Below are 14,869 nucleotides of genomic sequence, written 5' to 3' on the forward strand. Positions count from 1 at the left end.
CACCCTCTCACAAACCAGACCAAGGAGAGAAGGAACCGGCTAGTGGGAGTCCCGAGTCTCTCATTGCCCTCCAGAATTCATGGCTCACAGAAGGAAGAGTGGACGTTTGCCAAGTGAGGGACCCACCTACTGGCAACCCCCTTCTGTTTAGTATCTTCAGAGTGGGTTGAACCAAGATTCTAACAAAGAAAACAGTCCCTTAGGACACTCGCCTTTTGACCCCTGGTGGCTTTCATAGCCCCCATCCCGAGTCTCTGCAACTGTTGTGTGATCCTGTCCCTTAGGACAGGTAGTGGAGACTCTCTGGAGATTTCTGACTTGGTTGTCTTTGAAAATAAACCAGTGAATCTCAGCTCTGGGCTGTGACACCCTGGCTACCTGAGGGGAGGGGCAATCATAAAGTCCGAAAATCAAAGTATAATTTAACTCAGTTTACATCAGCATTTATAGGAGCAAGAGGGCTTTTCCCAGGGGGGAATTTTGGCCCAGAAGCCAGGATTCCAGTCCTGTCCTTTAGTTTTAAAGAGCCAGGTACCCTTTTCTCTATACCGACCAGCGTTGCTCCTTTCTTTGTCACTGGGGGAGGTGACTTACCAGCCATCAACCCCGAGCCATGAGTAACTGCTATAGTCCAGGGGCTTGAGAATGGGTATATCACTAGAGCAGCACCACGCTGCACAACAGCCCCGCCCCCAGGGCATCTAAATAGAAGGGACCAGGGGCAGCAAGGCAGTTAGAAAAATGGGGCCAGTGGCTTGAGACTCACCTCCAAGCAGCATTTCTACTTCAGGTGTCTGTTTTTAACTACACTGAATCTTATGGAAGGGCAGTCTCCGTGGTTTTCATTCATGCTTCTCTAGGGAAACAGTGGAGATAAATGTCGATTGAGATGGCAGGCCATACTTACCTTGGAGCCGGTGCACCCCATCAATTTCCAAGATGCTCCCTGTCTCTCCTTGAGATGGAGCAATGGTCCCCTCTCCCAGGTCCTCTCCCTGTAGTTGGGCAGAGGGAGCATAGAGGCATAGCACTGTGTGAGACACCAGCCAAATTATGATGACCATCTGTCAAGTAACATGGGATAGCTCCCGTGGAAGAACAGATGGGGTCATGCGAACAGAAGACCTTTGTAAAGTGTAAGGAGTCCCCTCTTCACTCTAGTGCACCATTTGCACCTGTTTCCACGTGGTTCTGAAGCTTCCCCCTATTCCAGTGGACGTATTTTGCCTTGCCTGGGTCCACCCAGAAGGACACAGGATGCCCTTCATAGATTCTTCTGGCTGCTTCTTTTTTTTTTTTTTTTTTTTTTTTTTTTGTGGTTTTTGGCCAGGGCTGGGTTTGAACCCACCACCTCCGGCATATGGGACCGGCGCCCTACTCCTTGAGCCACAGGCACTGCCCCTTCTGGCTGCTTCTTTCCAGCAGCATCATAAGTTCTGGCATTCTCAGAGCAGAGGGTGTCTGGTGACTGCGGAAAGCTGGGTGCACCACGGTGGCATGGTGTTTGCCTTCCCAGAGCCAGCAGGGGGCCCTGCTTCCTCGTGAGAATGCTGGCTGCCACCTGGGGAGGGTGGGCCGGTCATAGCAAAAGGAATGTCATTCCCACGGCCTTTGATCCCAGCAGAGAGGAGCCACAGAAGACTGTCCCCCAGATCCCTCGTCCCCTGCAACCACGCATTTCATGTGGGGAGAGAGGGGCAGACCCGAGGACACTGCTCTGGGTGTCAGGGTGTATCCTGTTTCATTTTTGTGTGTGACGAGGTTTTCGGGGACCGTGTGGGTGTCTGTCACAGCCCTGCTTCTCCTCCCTGTCCAGGGCATATGGTTGGTTTGCCTCTTACATCCTCATTAGGTTTTGGGGTAGCTGCAGGTTTTCTTTCTCTTTTTATAGAACAGGGAAAAGCCAGACTTATTTTCTGAAGAAGAAAGCTTCATATTAGAAGGAGTTTTTCAAAGCTCAGAGAAGAGTGCAGGAGGCCACTAAGAGTGCAGGGGGGACCAGCTTGGGGACTTCAGACAGAAGACCCATAGAGGGCACTGGTCCTCACGCTGCCCTGCCCACATCTGGTCACCAGAGCTTGAATGCTGGGTGTTCCAGCTGGAGACTTACAGACAGCACTAGCCCATTACCAATGCAAACATCCCCTCCATGGCGAGACTGACTTGTGGCCTCCTAGAAATTCTCCTGGTGTATGTCCTGGAGTGAGGCAGAGGACTAGCATCTGGAAACCCAGGTGTGTTCGGACGGTGCTTATGAACAGCAGGTCACCACCACAGCAAGTTATTTCTCAGGTATACAAACCATTGTTTCTTCCTTGTAAATTGTCCCCAAAGGGAAAAGGTGTTTTACTGTAAGAAGCATTTTCAAACCCCTTATATGAGGACCAAGTACCCAGTACCTGCAGCCACAAGCCTGTTGTGCGTCTGGTGGCATTCTCTGCATTTTTCCTTGGGCACTTTCTGGAGGACAGCAGATGGAGGATTCTAAGACAGTCCGTACCAACCTTAGCTGTGGCCTTTGTTGGTCAGTTGCAGATCAATTTCACGGGTAACTCAGGGAAAAAAAATTGTCTTGGGTCATGCTTTGTGACTGCCAGACCAAAGACCATGGTGACACAGTGGTATTGTTATAATCCCCGATTTAATATAATTTTCATAATTGAAAACTAGTGCCTGAGACACAATAGCTAGAAACAACAGCTGCAGAGAAGTCACAGTACATCAAGTGGGAACCATTTCTCATGATCCCACAGGGTCCCAGCAATTGTGTCTATTGAAAGTGCTGTCGAGAATATAACTGGGACTTAGGCACAGGAGAGAAAATGCCCACAGCTTTGTTCTTTCTTACTTTTTTCTTTTAGAGGTCTGCGACTTTGACTAATAGGCATGGTTACTAAGACTGTGCTTTAAACACACTTTTCAAAAAGAGCATTGATACATTTTATAGATGTTCATTTAATGCGTTATCATTTTAGGAAAGCTATTCCAGCTTGGTTTTCTGATATCTGTAGCAACAAATGTGTGAATGTATCAGAAATATTTGTTTTTATTAACCATATTCCATGTGCCTTGTGAGTCCTCCCTGAGGAATATCAGAACAGGCATCTTGCATCTGATACGTGTATGGAGTAACAATTTGTCCATTCCAGACAACTGCCTTTGATTAGCTGGCTCAAGTAGTTTCTCATCAGCTTAAACATCTTTCCAAGGCCTTCCTCCTGCTTCCCTTACTTTCCAGACTGTATTCTTAGTACACAGTTTGTAAACATTGTCACGAGGGTTCTGATGCTTTAATTCATGCAGTCTAAAAGGACGGACAAAAGTCACTATATCTAAAAGTGACCAAAGCAAGCCTAAGCCCTTACTTGGACAGTTATAGAAACATTTGCTTTTCAGTACATTAGATCTGCGGCTACATTACTCGTCACTGTGTCTTTAGATTTTGCAAATGGGAACTGAAATCCAGCAAGTCGTATTAGGAGCCCATTCAGAAAATGAACAAAAAAGCAAATGAAAATAACCCAGAATGAGGTGGTGTATTTTTCACTTTGCGTTTTGTAGGCATAAGTCCCTTCTTTATAATTTGCGATTTTTTCTGAAAGATGGTGGATCTTCACTTCGGAAGCAAATAATATCATGACAAGACAGCCACAAGAGCCTGCAATGGAAGAAACAAACAATGTGTTGGGACAAATATTTCCTGATAGGGGACAGGGAAGAATATCTTTGTACAAACCAAAGAAAACCTTTCACCACCATCTACTTTTGCATTCTCCTGCAAAAATACATAACTGCAAATTTGTAATTATGAGTCTGATTCTCCAACCTATGGGTGGCAGTGCTTGGGTGATGACTTTAAGAAAGGGAGATTTTTGTGTACATGTGGGGCTGGGGTAGGGGATGGTTAGAATCAAGATAATCTTCTGAAAACTGGAGACATTTCTCTCTGCATGAAAGAAACTGAATTGCAGGGTACCTTAAAAGCAAAATGGTGCTACAAAGTGGCCAATGCTATGATGTAGCTTCAAGAGAACAAATTTTTCTATACTTCTCAGACCACACAGGGTGAATATCAGTCATGCAGCCCCTTGGAAAAGGCCCAAGGCCTCCCTTCAACAGAGTTACCACGACTGCCTCAAGTTCCCACCTGACCATAGCTGCGCAGAGGAGTGCCTGAGCACAAGTAGTCATGGATAAAGATCTGTTCTCCTTGTGGGTGACAAAATTTAGGTTTTTAGCTGGGCATGTAGCTGCCTTGAATATAGACAACATGGTTCAGGTACAGGTGGCTGGGATGTAGAGGCAAGAAAATTTCCTTGAAGTATAGAGTTACTAGGGGCTACCCTTTCTTCTCTGTTTCCTCCTTCCTCTAACTGAAATATGGATGGAGTGGCCGGAGCTCCAGCAAACACTTTGGAGCAGGAGGCCTCAGAAATGGAAGTCATGTGCTATGGAAAAACAGGAAAGAAGAATCCCAGGTACCTGGAGCCAACACGCAAGCCCTAGACCTTTTATGTATGGGGAAAAAAAAAACTTTTATTTTGTTTAATCTACCGTTATTACTTTCTACCTTCAATTATTACTCAGAGGTAGTTTAATCCTAAGGGATGCAGCTATGGTCTGGGTGAGATCTCTGCAGGGCAAGGGTGCTCCATGCTGGGTAGGACTTGGAAACTGTGACAGGTTGTCTCCCCTGAGGATGGAGAATGGGAAACATCCATATAGGTGGATGCCACAGGGGGCAGACGCAGGTGATAAAAGGGGCAAGAGCAGGGGCGCAGTGGATGGCCAAGACTCCACAGGGGTTCCAGTTAATAGACTTGCTGAGATGGTTTTCTGACTTAGGTCAAACCAATTTGAGTTTGAATCCCGATTCCTTTACTTCCTATGTGAAATTAGGCAATTTTAACTCCCAGGTCTCCATTTCCTCATCTACAGAAGGTAGTTAATGTGGATCATGCATGATTAACATTCGGTATTGTCACTGACATACATAAATGCTTACTAATTGGTAGCTATTGCTACGGTTTTTATGTATTCCTTTTTCTTGCAAGTCCTTGCCACAATCCATTGATTTAGTCCAAACCAATTTGAGGTCAAGCCCTGATTCTTCCACTAGCTATGCGAAATTAGGTGACTATACCCCAAGTCCCCACCCCACCCCATATCAGGAAAACTTGACTCATCAGGGTAAGCAAGCCAAAAGAAGGAATTACAGTGCCATGTTCCTCCAAATGCCGTCCTGTTAAGTTTGTGACTCCTTTAAAGTACATGCTTTTTATATTCTTCAATTAAAGCAATCCAGATATCCTGGAAGGGGCTCAGTCATTCATTATTCAATCAGACTTTTCAGCCAGGGATGGAGACAGTGGTGAAGATTTAAACATTAAAGAAAATAGACATGGTTTCTGCTCTGGCATGGTATAATCAGGCAGGGGACATAAAAATACAAACCAACTCCGGCGAGTGCAATACAGGGGGAGGACAGGGTGCCGATACTGGGAGGGCGGGTAGCATTATGGAAGGTTCCCTAGAAGATTTAGCTGAGCAGAGGGAGGCTGGACTGTTTGGGGTGAGCATTCCAGGCACAGGGTGCTGTGGTGCAAATCGTGGCCCCCATTCCCTTCCAAATGTCAGATTTGGCAGGGGTTAGGGGTGAGCAGAAAAGGTAAAATCCCATTTCTTCTGCTTTGGAATGTTACCTACTAGTCCCATCAGTATGGTCATCATCATAAAATACCTCTGATAATCAAATAATAAAATTTTCTTAAAACTTCACTTCCTACCAGCCTCAGAGTGGTAGCTGGGACTATTCCTTTGTAAAAATTGTCAGCCTAACTATTTTTATATTCTCAGCTTAAAACCAGAGTTCTTCCCTGGCAAACTGTATTATTCCTTTATTGTTAGATCCTAACAAAAAGGCTGCAATGCTGTTTTTCCTTTATCTTTTATTTGAAAACTGTGTGTGTGGGGGGGATGCCATTGCTTTTACCATAAGAGTCTTCTTTGTCTGAGGAGATGGTGAATTTCAGACAGAAGTGAAACACTATGTCCTTAGCACCTGAAAGGAAAATTCAAGCTGGGTTTCCATTTCAAGTTGTTAAATATTTTAAAGGTACTACTTTGTTAAGGAGACAGCATTGCAGTGAGGCTGTATTTCAACTTCCGAAAGTAGAAGTTACTTTGGTTGTCTTGAGACTCAAAGCCTGTTGCCATAGCTGGTACAGGCAGCCCCAGAGATACAAACATCTGACCAACGTACAACTCACACTTACAAACGAAGACTATCACAGGGAATAGGTAAATGTACCTGTTTCAACTTGCATACAAATTCAACTTAAGAACAAACCTGCAGAATCTATCTTGTTCATAACTCAGGAATTGCCTGTATTTTAAGCATACAAGCTCCTGAGACCGAGTGTGCCGTCTAGCAGCAGAGAGGATGGGCTCAGTGATTTGGATTCTAGGGTTGACCATGAGGTCAACTTTGTAATTTCATAGCCAGAGGACAGAAATCCAGCCTGAGTCTCTGATAACCTTTCAGTGGCTGCAAAGAAATATGAAGGGAAGCAGCTCAGTGTGAATTTGGGATATTTTTGCTCCTCTCTGTCCATGGCTGTAAAAAATTAAAGACCTGGGATCAAGGATAACTATTTATGACTTACAGACCAAAAGATACACATGAAGAATTTCTCTTTGTAGCCTGGCCGCTACAGATGAGAAGGAGAGAGGTGCGTAAAGGATGCGAGTGATGGTGAGAATAGAACATTGCCTACGCGTTTCCAGTGTGACCCTTAGACTCTGGTAAGAGGGGTTCCTTCCTTGGGTCCCACCTTACAGGGTCCTGCTCTGCTCTCTTCCAGCGAGGCCCTTCCCTACAAGATGAGGAACTCTTCTCTTTTTTTCACCATACACTGGTTTTGTAGACCATTTGACATATTTTCATCACAATGGTTAACATAGCCTTCCTGGCATTTTCTTAGTTATTATGTGAAGACATTTATATTCTACCTTTAGTAAGTTTCACATGTACCCTTGTAAGATGCACCATAGTTGTGGTCCCACCAATCACCCTCCCTCCACCCATCCTCCCCCCTCCCCTCCCTTCCCTTTCCTCTTTCCCCATATTCTTAGGTTATAATTGGGTTTTCATATGAAAGCTATAAATTAGTTTCACAGTTGGGCTGAGTACATTGGATACTTTTTCTTCCATTCTTGAGATACTTTACTAAGAAGAATATGTTCTAGCTCCATCCATGTAAACATGAAAGAGGTAAAGTCTCCATCTTTCTTTAAGGCTGCATAATATTCCATGGTGTACATATACCACAATTAATTAATCTGTTTGTGGATTGATGGGCACTTGGGATTTTTCCATGACTTAGCAATTATGAATCGGGCTGCAATAAACATTCTGGTACAAATATCTTTGTTCTAATGTGATCTTTGGTCTTCTGGGTATATGCCCAGTAGAGGAATTATAGGATTGAATGGCAGGTCTATTTTTAGATCTCTAAGTGTTCTCCAAACATCTTTCCAAAAGGAACAGATGAGGAACTCTTAAAGCCTGTGGAATGTACCATCTGGAGTGTCTGACAGCCTTCTCATCCACACTCCTAGGACCTGGAACTCCCTTTGTAAATAGCCCTGTGCCCATTTCCAGGGCCTCTGTGGGGGTCTTCCCTGGGTCGGTCCTCCCAACGGCTGACTTGGTGGCTGGTGTCACACATCTCTAACAACTAAGATGGGCCAAAAATACAGTCATTTCAAGGTGCATGGCCAGAGCTCAGATATGCAAGAGAATGTTCACACACATATGCTTGAGGCATTTTACTATGTGTGATAGAACCAGGCAGGGGAAGAAAGTGGGAAGAAAGCCCTCAGAAATGTTAGGGTCAGGCCTGTGTGTCTCCCTCCTCTGTTCCCCAGTTAGCCATGTGCACCCAGAACCCCACGCATCTGTCCGTCTGATCAACCCTTCTCTTGCTCACAAGGAAGGGTAGAATAAATTAGGACTTTGGAAAGCCTGCCAAACCTTGCTCAAGCCAGTGTTTGGAATATAACCAGGCACAAGGCCCAGGTTTTACTGGCCAGCATCTTACTCGAGGACCTACAGCCATTTTCCTTTCGTCTTTCTGATTGCCCCACCATCTGGCTGGTGCTGTAGTTTTTTCCCCCTTTTAATAGCTTTGATTACTCAGTTAATTTCTGACTGAATAGGATAGCTGAGTTATAGGGCTGTCACACCATGAATGATCAGTCAATTAACAAACATTTGTAATGTGCTAAAGACGGCACATTCATGGTCTCCGCTGGCAGCTGTCTGGGACTGCAGAATTGGGCACTGGTTTCCTCCAGTCCATACAATATGTAAACGCAGGTTGCAGCCAGGGAGAGGGTAGTTTCTTCATCCCTATATGACCCTGAGGATAGCTATGCTTTTATGAAAGGGAACACCCTGCCAGGATCTGTGGGAGTCCAGAGATACTGTGAGTTTAGGTCCTCAAAGGGAAGAAATCTCTAAAATGTTATCTTAGGATCACATAGATCATATTCAGGGAGATAATCAACTGGAATTTCAATTCTATTTAAAGTAACAAGTGATGTTTCCAGGAAGTTAACACATCATCTTTCCATTCTTTTATACGTAATGCACATTAGAGACATCCCATTGCCAATACAGAATGATAAATTGATAATTTCCTTCTTTAAGGAGTCTTGAGAAGGGATGAATGGGGGGTGGGAAACCCACACCTTTGCAGGTACAGGGGCTGATTTTCTGTGAAATTATGCAATCTCACTAGAAAGTCGGTAATTGAAGGTGAAGTTGCCGGCAATAATTTGTTCCCTAAACAGAAGCTGTTGTGACTCTACACTGCTTCAGAGGCCAATGGCTACCATCTAGAAAAGGGCCAGAGGGGCGAGCAAAGCAAGTTAGTAATTAAGAGGAGACTTTGAGGCTGTGATGGTGAGCAATTTGGTCCTGTGCTTCCAAAGAAGAGATGTGGATAAAGGAATACACCGGTTGGGTTTAGCTTTTTCCCTTTGTCTTCTGGGATGGAGAATTGAAGAATCCACATCTAACTCAAGTTTTACAAATGTTGTGTGGTAGGAAGGGTGATTAGTGCAAAGAAGAAATGGTCTAAAAATACAATGTTTATCTCGTTTGAATTGATTTGCAGAAAAGAATGTCATTTGTTACCAGGAAATATGCAGAGCTGCTTCTATTTTATTCATTTATTCAACAACCATCCACTGGGTGCTTATTGCACTGTTCTGAGCTCTGGGGATACAGCCCTGAACAAGACAGATAAAAATCCCTTTCTTCACAGAATTCTCAGTGCCGGAAACAATGGAGAGAGATGGAGGCAATAACAAGACAAAAAGGGCATTCTCTAGTTTTTCAGAGTGTAATGTAAACTAAGGGGACAAAATATAGCAGGAAAGGACATGGAAAGGTTGGGGAGGGATGGCCCGGGAGGCCTCCTGGGGAAGCTAGCATTGAAGTGCATCTTGAGAAAAGTGAGAGAGAAAGTTGGGGGAAAGCGTATTTCAGGCTGAAGGGACATTGAGTGCTAAGGAGCCAGGTGGTTTGAGTGGAGAGGAGAAGAGAGAAAGGCGAAGAGAGCGAGAGTGGGCGGCAGGGTGTGTGTCTGAAGTGGGGACATCAAGCGCTTCTTTGGAGGTCGTAGCAAAGACTGGGGCTTTGACTCTAAATGAAACAGAAAGGAAGACATACCTTCTGAATTGGACAGGAGTCTCTTTGCAATTGTGATAGAAAAAGATGGAATATCTCCTCGCACAAGGTCATGGCCCGGCCCTTTGCAGGGAAAGTTTAGCACAGCCCTCCTGCTATACACCCTTGATGCCAGTGGCCTGGAACGCGATGCTCTCGCAACACCGCCCCTTCAACCATTGTCCCGCACATGAACATAAAATTCCACGCCCACAGCCATCATGGGCTGCCCGACATTACTTCTCTTTTCCTTTCCTGGCCCCTTTTCTACAGTCTATGCTGAGAAACTAGTAGAATATTTTCATTGCTGGCTTTTCCTACCACCAATCCTTTATACCGTCATCCTTCCTCAGGCTCTGTGGCTTTGATGACTGGACATGCCTTATCTTTTTCTCAGACTCCTAAACAACAGCTTCTCTATAAGGATTGAAGTAGAAACAAGATACAGATTTTTTTTCCCACCACCATTTGCAGAATAATATGCCCTAGATGTATTCCAGGGGCCAGGGCACTACCAATACTGAAACTGATAGATAACGTAAGCGTTCTTCAATCTTTGTACTGTTCTTTATTTCTGTGTATTTTTCTCAGAGAATATGAAAATATTGTGTCTTGTATGACTGTGCTTATTTATGTTCCACATCATAGTTGTGATCATAATTATTAGGCCCACACTAGGAGCATCCCCTTTTTAAAGAAAGGCAGCAATTTTATTTGTATACCTCTCAGACCTTCAAGACGCTGTATTTAAGAGAAAGCATAACTCATGATGCTATACATAAAAGAAGCTATTATACATGGAAGAGATACTTTCTGTAAGAGAATAATTACAATTATAACAAACTACAAAAAATACAATTTGCAATAAGTCCACATGTTGCAAGTCCACATGGTGGTTTTTGTCACCTCCAAAAAGCCTGAGCTGATACGTCTCACGTCATCCTCCGTATTCGCTGAACTACTAGGATGTTCTACTATCCATCCACATGGAGTCTTCTTCCTGCTCTACTCTCTTTTATTTGCAGTTCTGGGTCAGATTTTCTGCCATCAACTGGGAAGCTTCTAGGGTGGAATATATAAAAAGCACACCCCCAAATATAACATCAGTGCTGCAGTTTGAAACTGGTGTTTCTATGTTCTATATTCAACTCTTTCTTGGTTCCTTCTCTTTCTCCATCTCCCTAATGTGTGTACATCCCCCATTCCACTCTACTGCACATCTTGAGGGGAGTGTGGTTTTGTCTTCACCTTATTTTACCCATCTGCCTTCCTCATCCACCTCTGTTCACTTTTACAGGTGGCCACCTCTTTACCAAGTTCACTGTTGACTGGTAGTCTTGAAACATTCCTCTCCTATAACTTCTGGGATGGCACAGTCTCCAGGCTTTCCTTCTTCCTCTTCTTCTTGCTCTTTGGAAGCTCCTCCTTCTCCTCCTCCATGCAAAAATTAACGGATAGTGTTCTTTGAGGATTGGTGATAGGCCAATATTTCTCCATGTATATTCTCTTCCTAGATGATCTCATCCATTTTCATTACTTTGCATAATATCTATATCCTGACAGTCCCAAATGTCCTCGTTGTAGACCTCGTCTCTAAGCTCCAGACTTGTAGAGCTGACTGTCTACTTGACATCTGCACTTGGACTTCTCAAGCACCTCGGACTTGATGTGCTCCCAAATAGAACTCTTGATTTCCAATGCTAGGCTCTTCTCCTCACCTCTCTCTTGCTCTGAACATATCTCTGTTCCTCCCTTTGTCTTATCCATTTTGATTAATGTCACTACAGTCTATTAATTGTATAAGCTACCTGCAAAACAGCTTAGATCTACTTTCAGAATGGTTTGAGAATCTATTTCTTATAGAGGTAAATCAGCTATCAGACATCTTTTAACAATCTTTCAGAAGCTTCTCAATACAATTAGAATCAATTCTAAAAGATGATTTTAAGATCCGATGTTAACTGGCATCAACTGTCTAACCTCATTTTATTTTTCTTTTTGCCATTTCCCTCTCCCTGCCCAGCCCCTAGCCATGTCGGCTATTTTTTTGGTTCCTACAACAAGCAGATCTCTTTCCCTAGAGTCCTCACATCTGCTTTCTTCTCTACTTGAAAAGTTCGGCGAGGGTTCTCAGCTCCTTCTTATCTATAGAACTCAGATATTTGAAGCAACCTTTCCTGATCACCAAAGCTGGATCCCTGCTCTCATTCCCTATTACAGCAACCTGTTTATCTCCCTCATTGTAATTATTCTGATCTGTAATCATTTAATTATTTATATACATGTTTGTTTGACTCTCCTGCTAGATTGCAAGCTCCACGAAGGCAGGACCATGTGCTTGATTCACTGTGGGATCACCAGTGGCCATTGGGGAGGCTGCCATGTGGTAGACACTCAGTCAATGTTCGCTGAATGAATAAAACGTATGCACCCGTCTCAGCAGTGCCTAACACTGACTACAAAGCTTAAACAACAACAGTGTCCAAGCCTTGCCCCCAGAGACTGTAATTTAATTAGTGTGGCGTGGGACCCAGCACCAGTATTTTTAGAAAGCTGTCCAGGTGACTCAAATGTACAGTCCAGGAAGAGAATCCTTGTCCAACATGAACTATGGCAGACGATTAATGTATTACTAAAATCCTATCTTGGGGAAGAAATTTCTCAGCACAAGTTTATAAATCACGAGATGAGAAAGAGCAAGTTGACTGACCTGTGGGGGTTCCACGCAACAATGAGTCTGGTCAGAAGTAGTGTGTGGAGGGTGCTGAGGATACGAGCTGAACTGGAGGCTGTGGGAGTGGGAGGGCTGACCAGTTCAGGAGGGCAACAGAACAGTAAGCCGTAAGTGTGAGCAGGCCGTGGGCAACGAAGCCTTTGCCGGCCTGGCCCAATGAATTGTCCTTTTTCCTTTTCCACCTCCAGGGCCTGGCATACCCCGCACAGGGTGACATGAGGAGATGGCCCTAGCGTTGTTACTCTGGGCAGTGTGGAAAGTTCCACACGACAACTGGGAAGGCCTCTTTCCTCTTCCCCTTGCCCCCTCTTCATGCCTCAGGATGCTTCCCCCACCAGCAGGGAAGTAAACAGTTGAAGAAATGGCCCTGGCATGACTTTAGCACAAGGCAAAAGAGAAGGTGGGAGGACCTAGCAGTGGCTGGGAAGCAGAAAAAGAGGGATGCGGACTAAGAAGGAAGGCGTGTCTATCTGCTGACCGTGAGGACGGCCGCCTGGGCAGGCACATCAGTGAGACGAACAGGGACGGACACCCCAGTGGAAGACAGCTACCCCCCACTGGGGTCTCTTAATGCATCGTGACTCATACCAGAAGTAAAGGACCCTTGATACAGTGTCTGGCCTCTGAATGTATGCTACATTGGCTCACATTTAGAGTGTGATTAAGGCTATCAAACCCTGTCCTTACACAGCTAGGGTTTAGAGCCAGGGTCTGCACAAATATTAAAATTTCAGATAAACATGTCCAAAGTTCTGGGGCTCCTGGGTAACATATGTGACTTAAAGGGAATGAGGTCATCTGTGATTTGAGAGACCTGCTTAGCCCCAGAGATCACAAACTGTTGGTCCATCTGACCCTCAAACATCTTTTAATGTCGTATCCAGTTTTTTTTTTAAGTTATTGAAAATTTTGGTTTAAAAATAAAAATTGGGGACTTTGGAAAACAACACTAGATGATCCAGAAACACTAGGCCTTTATCCTTTTGCAAGACACATGTGAAGCTAGCTCCTCCCAGGGAAGGGAAGGGTGGGGTTTGATAGCCTTTATCACTCTCTCTTCCTTCTCTGAGTCACAAACCTTTTTTTGAGCACTTACTTTTACAAAAAAAAAAAAAAAAAAAATCAAAGATGGATAAAATATGATGTAATATGATGTAAAATATGAGTGCTCATCTGAGGACCTCACGTTGAGACTGCCGCCATACATTGTACTCCATCTGTTCAGATAGTATGTATTTAGTTTTCTAGTTGGATCCTGATTAATTCAATGGTCATCACTAAAATAATACGCTACCTGGATCTACCAGTTTGGTTTTCAATATTTGGGGTGAGGGACTAATTCCTTCTAACCTAGACCTTCGCATAAGATTGAGTCACTGTCATTGCCCATCTGTCCATACCATGAGTCTGTGCTCTTACGCTGCTTTCCTGATTTCAAAGCTCTCGGCCTTCCTTTACGATAGTCCATCTAATTCATTGCTGGCTCATGTCCTGCTGCCTGTTCTGCTAACTCCATCCCCTTTGAATTCTGATTTCTCTATCCTGTCCTATCCAGGTGACCAGCTTAACATCTCCTTTCTGGACTTGGTTTATCAAGTCAACAAATACATACTGAATTGTTTACTGTGTTCAGAGCTTCATGCCAGATGCTTTTGCCAAAGATACAAAGATGAGAAAGACTTAGACTCGGTCCTCATAGAATAAGGAAAATATTAGCAGAATTGACACTAGAGAAAGACTTACTTTGGTTGGGAGACTAATTTGATTAGCAAGAAGTGGATGGGGTAAGACCCCAAGCAATGTGCGCAGGTAACAATGAACAGAGGTTGCACTGCCTTCTACGAGTGAGTCCCTGTTAAATATAGGGCTTTGTTTGATAGAGTGATATCTGTGTAAATTCATGGAGTTGGAGTTGACTTGTGTTGGAGAAGAAAGTAGTGTCAAGAGCAAGAAGGGACCTCGTGCCTGGTGTCGGGCAGCTAAAAGGGAAACTTCAGAAACAGTCAAATAGAGATTTCCACTACATTGTTTTCTGGGGTGAGTTTTAATCTCTCTCATTTTCCATTGAAAACCTCAGTAAAATTATTTGCTTCTTAGGAACATAACAAAGTGTTAAGTCTTTGGGGTGAAATCAGAGAACTCTAATAGAAGAAAAGCTGCACGTGAGTTATGTATATATTTCTCATTTTCTCATCTTTCTCCTCCTCCTTCCAAATAGATTATAAACACCCTTGGTCACAGACTAGATTTTTATACTCCTTTCCATCGGCCCTGGTTGTTGAAGAGCATGTGTTTATGGATGAACACACTGCTGGGCTGAGAGTTCGTCCTTGCCTGGACGCACCCACCACGAGGCGATGCAAAGGCCCTGCAGCCCTGACAATGGCAACTCAAATGTG

General features: G+C 44.1%; 1 protein-coding gene across 1 annotated transcript in view; it reads right to left on the bottom strand.

Moving 5' to 3' along the window:
* Positions 1 to 2,830: 2,830 nt before the first annotated feature.
* The window catches only part of CLRN1 (clarin 1), a 35,493-nt gene continuing 23,454 nt past the window's right edge, over positions 2,831 to 14,869 (bottom strand). Inside the window, exon 3 of the mRNA XM_053600071.1 lies at positions 2,831 to 3,658. Within this exon, the coding sequence (XP_053456046.1) occupies positions 3,393 to 3,658 (266 nt within the window). The 3' untranslated portion in view covers positions 2,831 to 3,392. The remainder of the gene's footprint in view (positions 3,659 to 14,869) is intronic.

The sequence above is a fragment of the Nycticebus coucang genome, chromosome 8 (genome assembly GCF_027406575.1).
Source record: "Nycticebus coucang isolate mNycCou1 chromosome 8, mNycCou1.pri, whole genome shotgun sequence".
Classification (NCBI taxonomy): domain Eukaryota; kingdom Metazoa; phylum Chordata; class Mammalia; order Primates; family Lorisidae; genus Nycticebus; species Nycticebus coucang.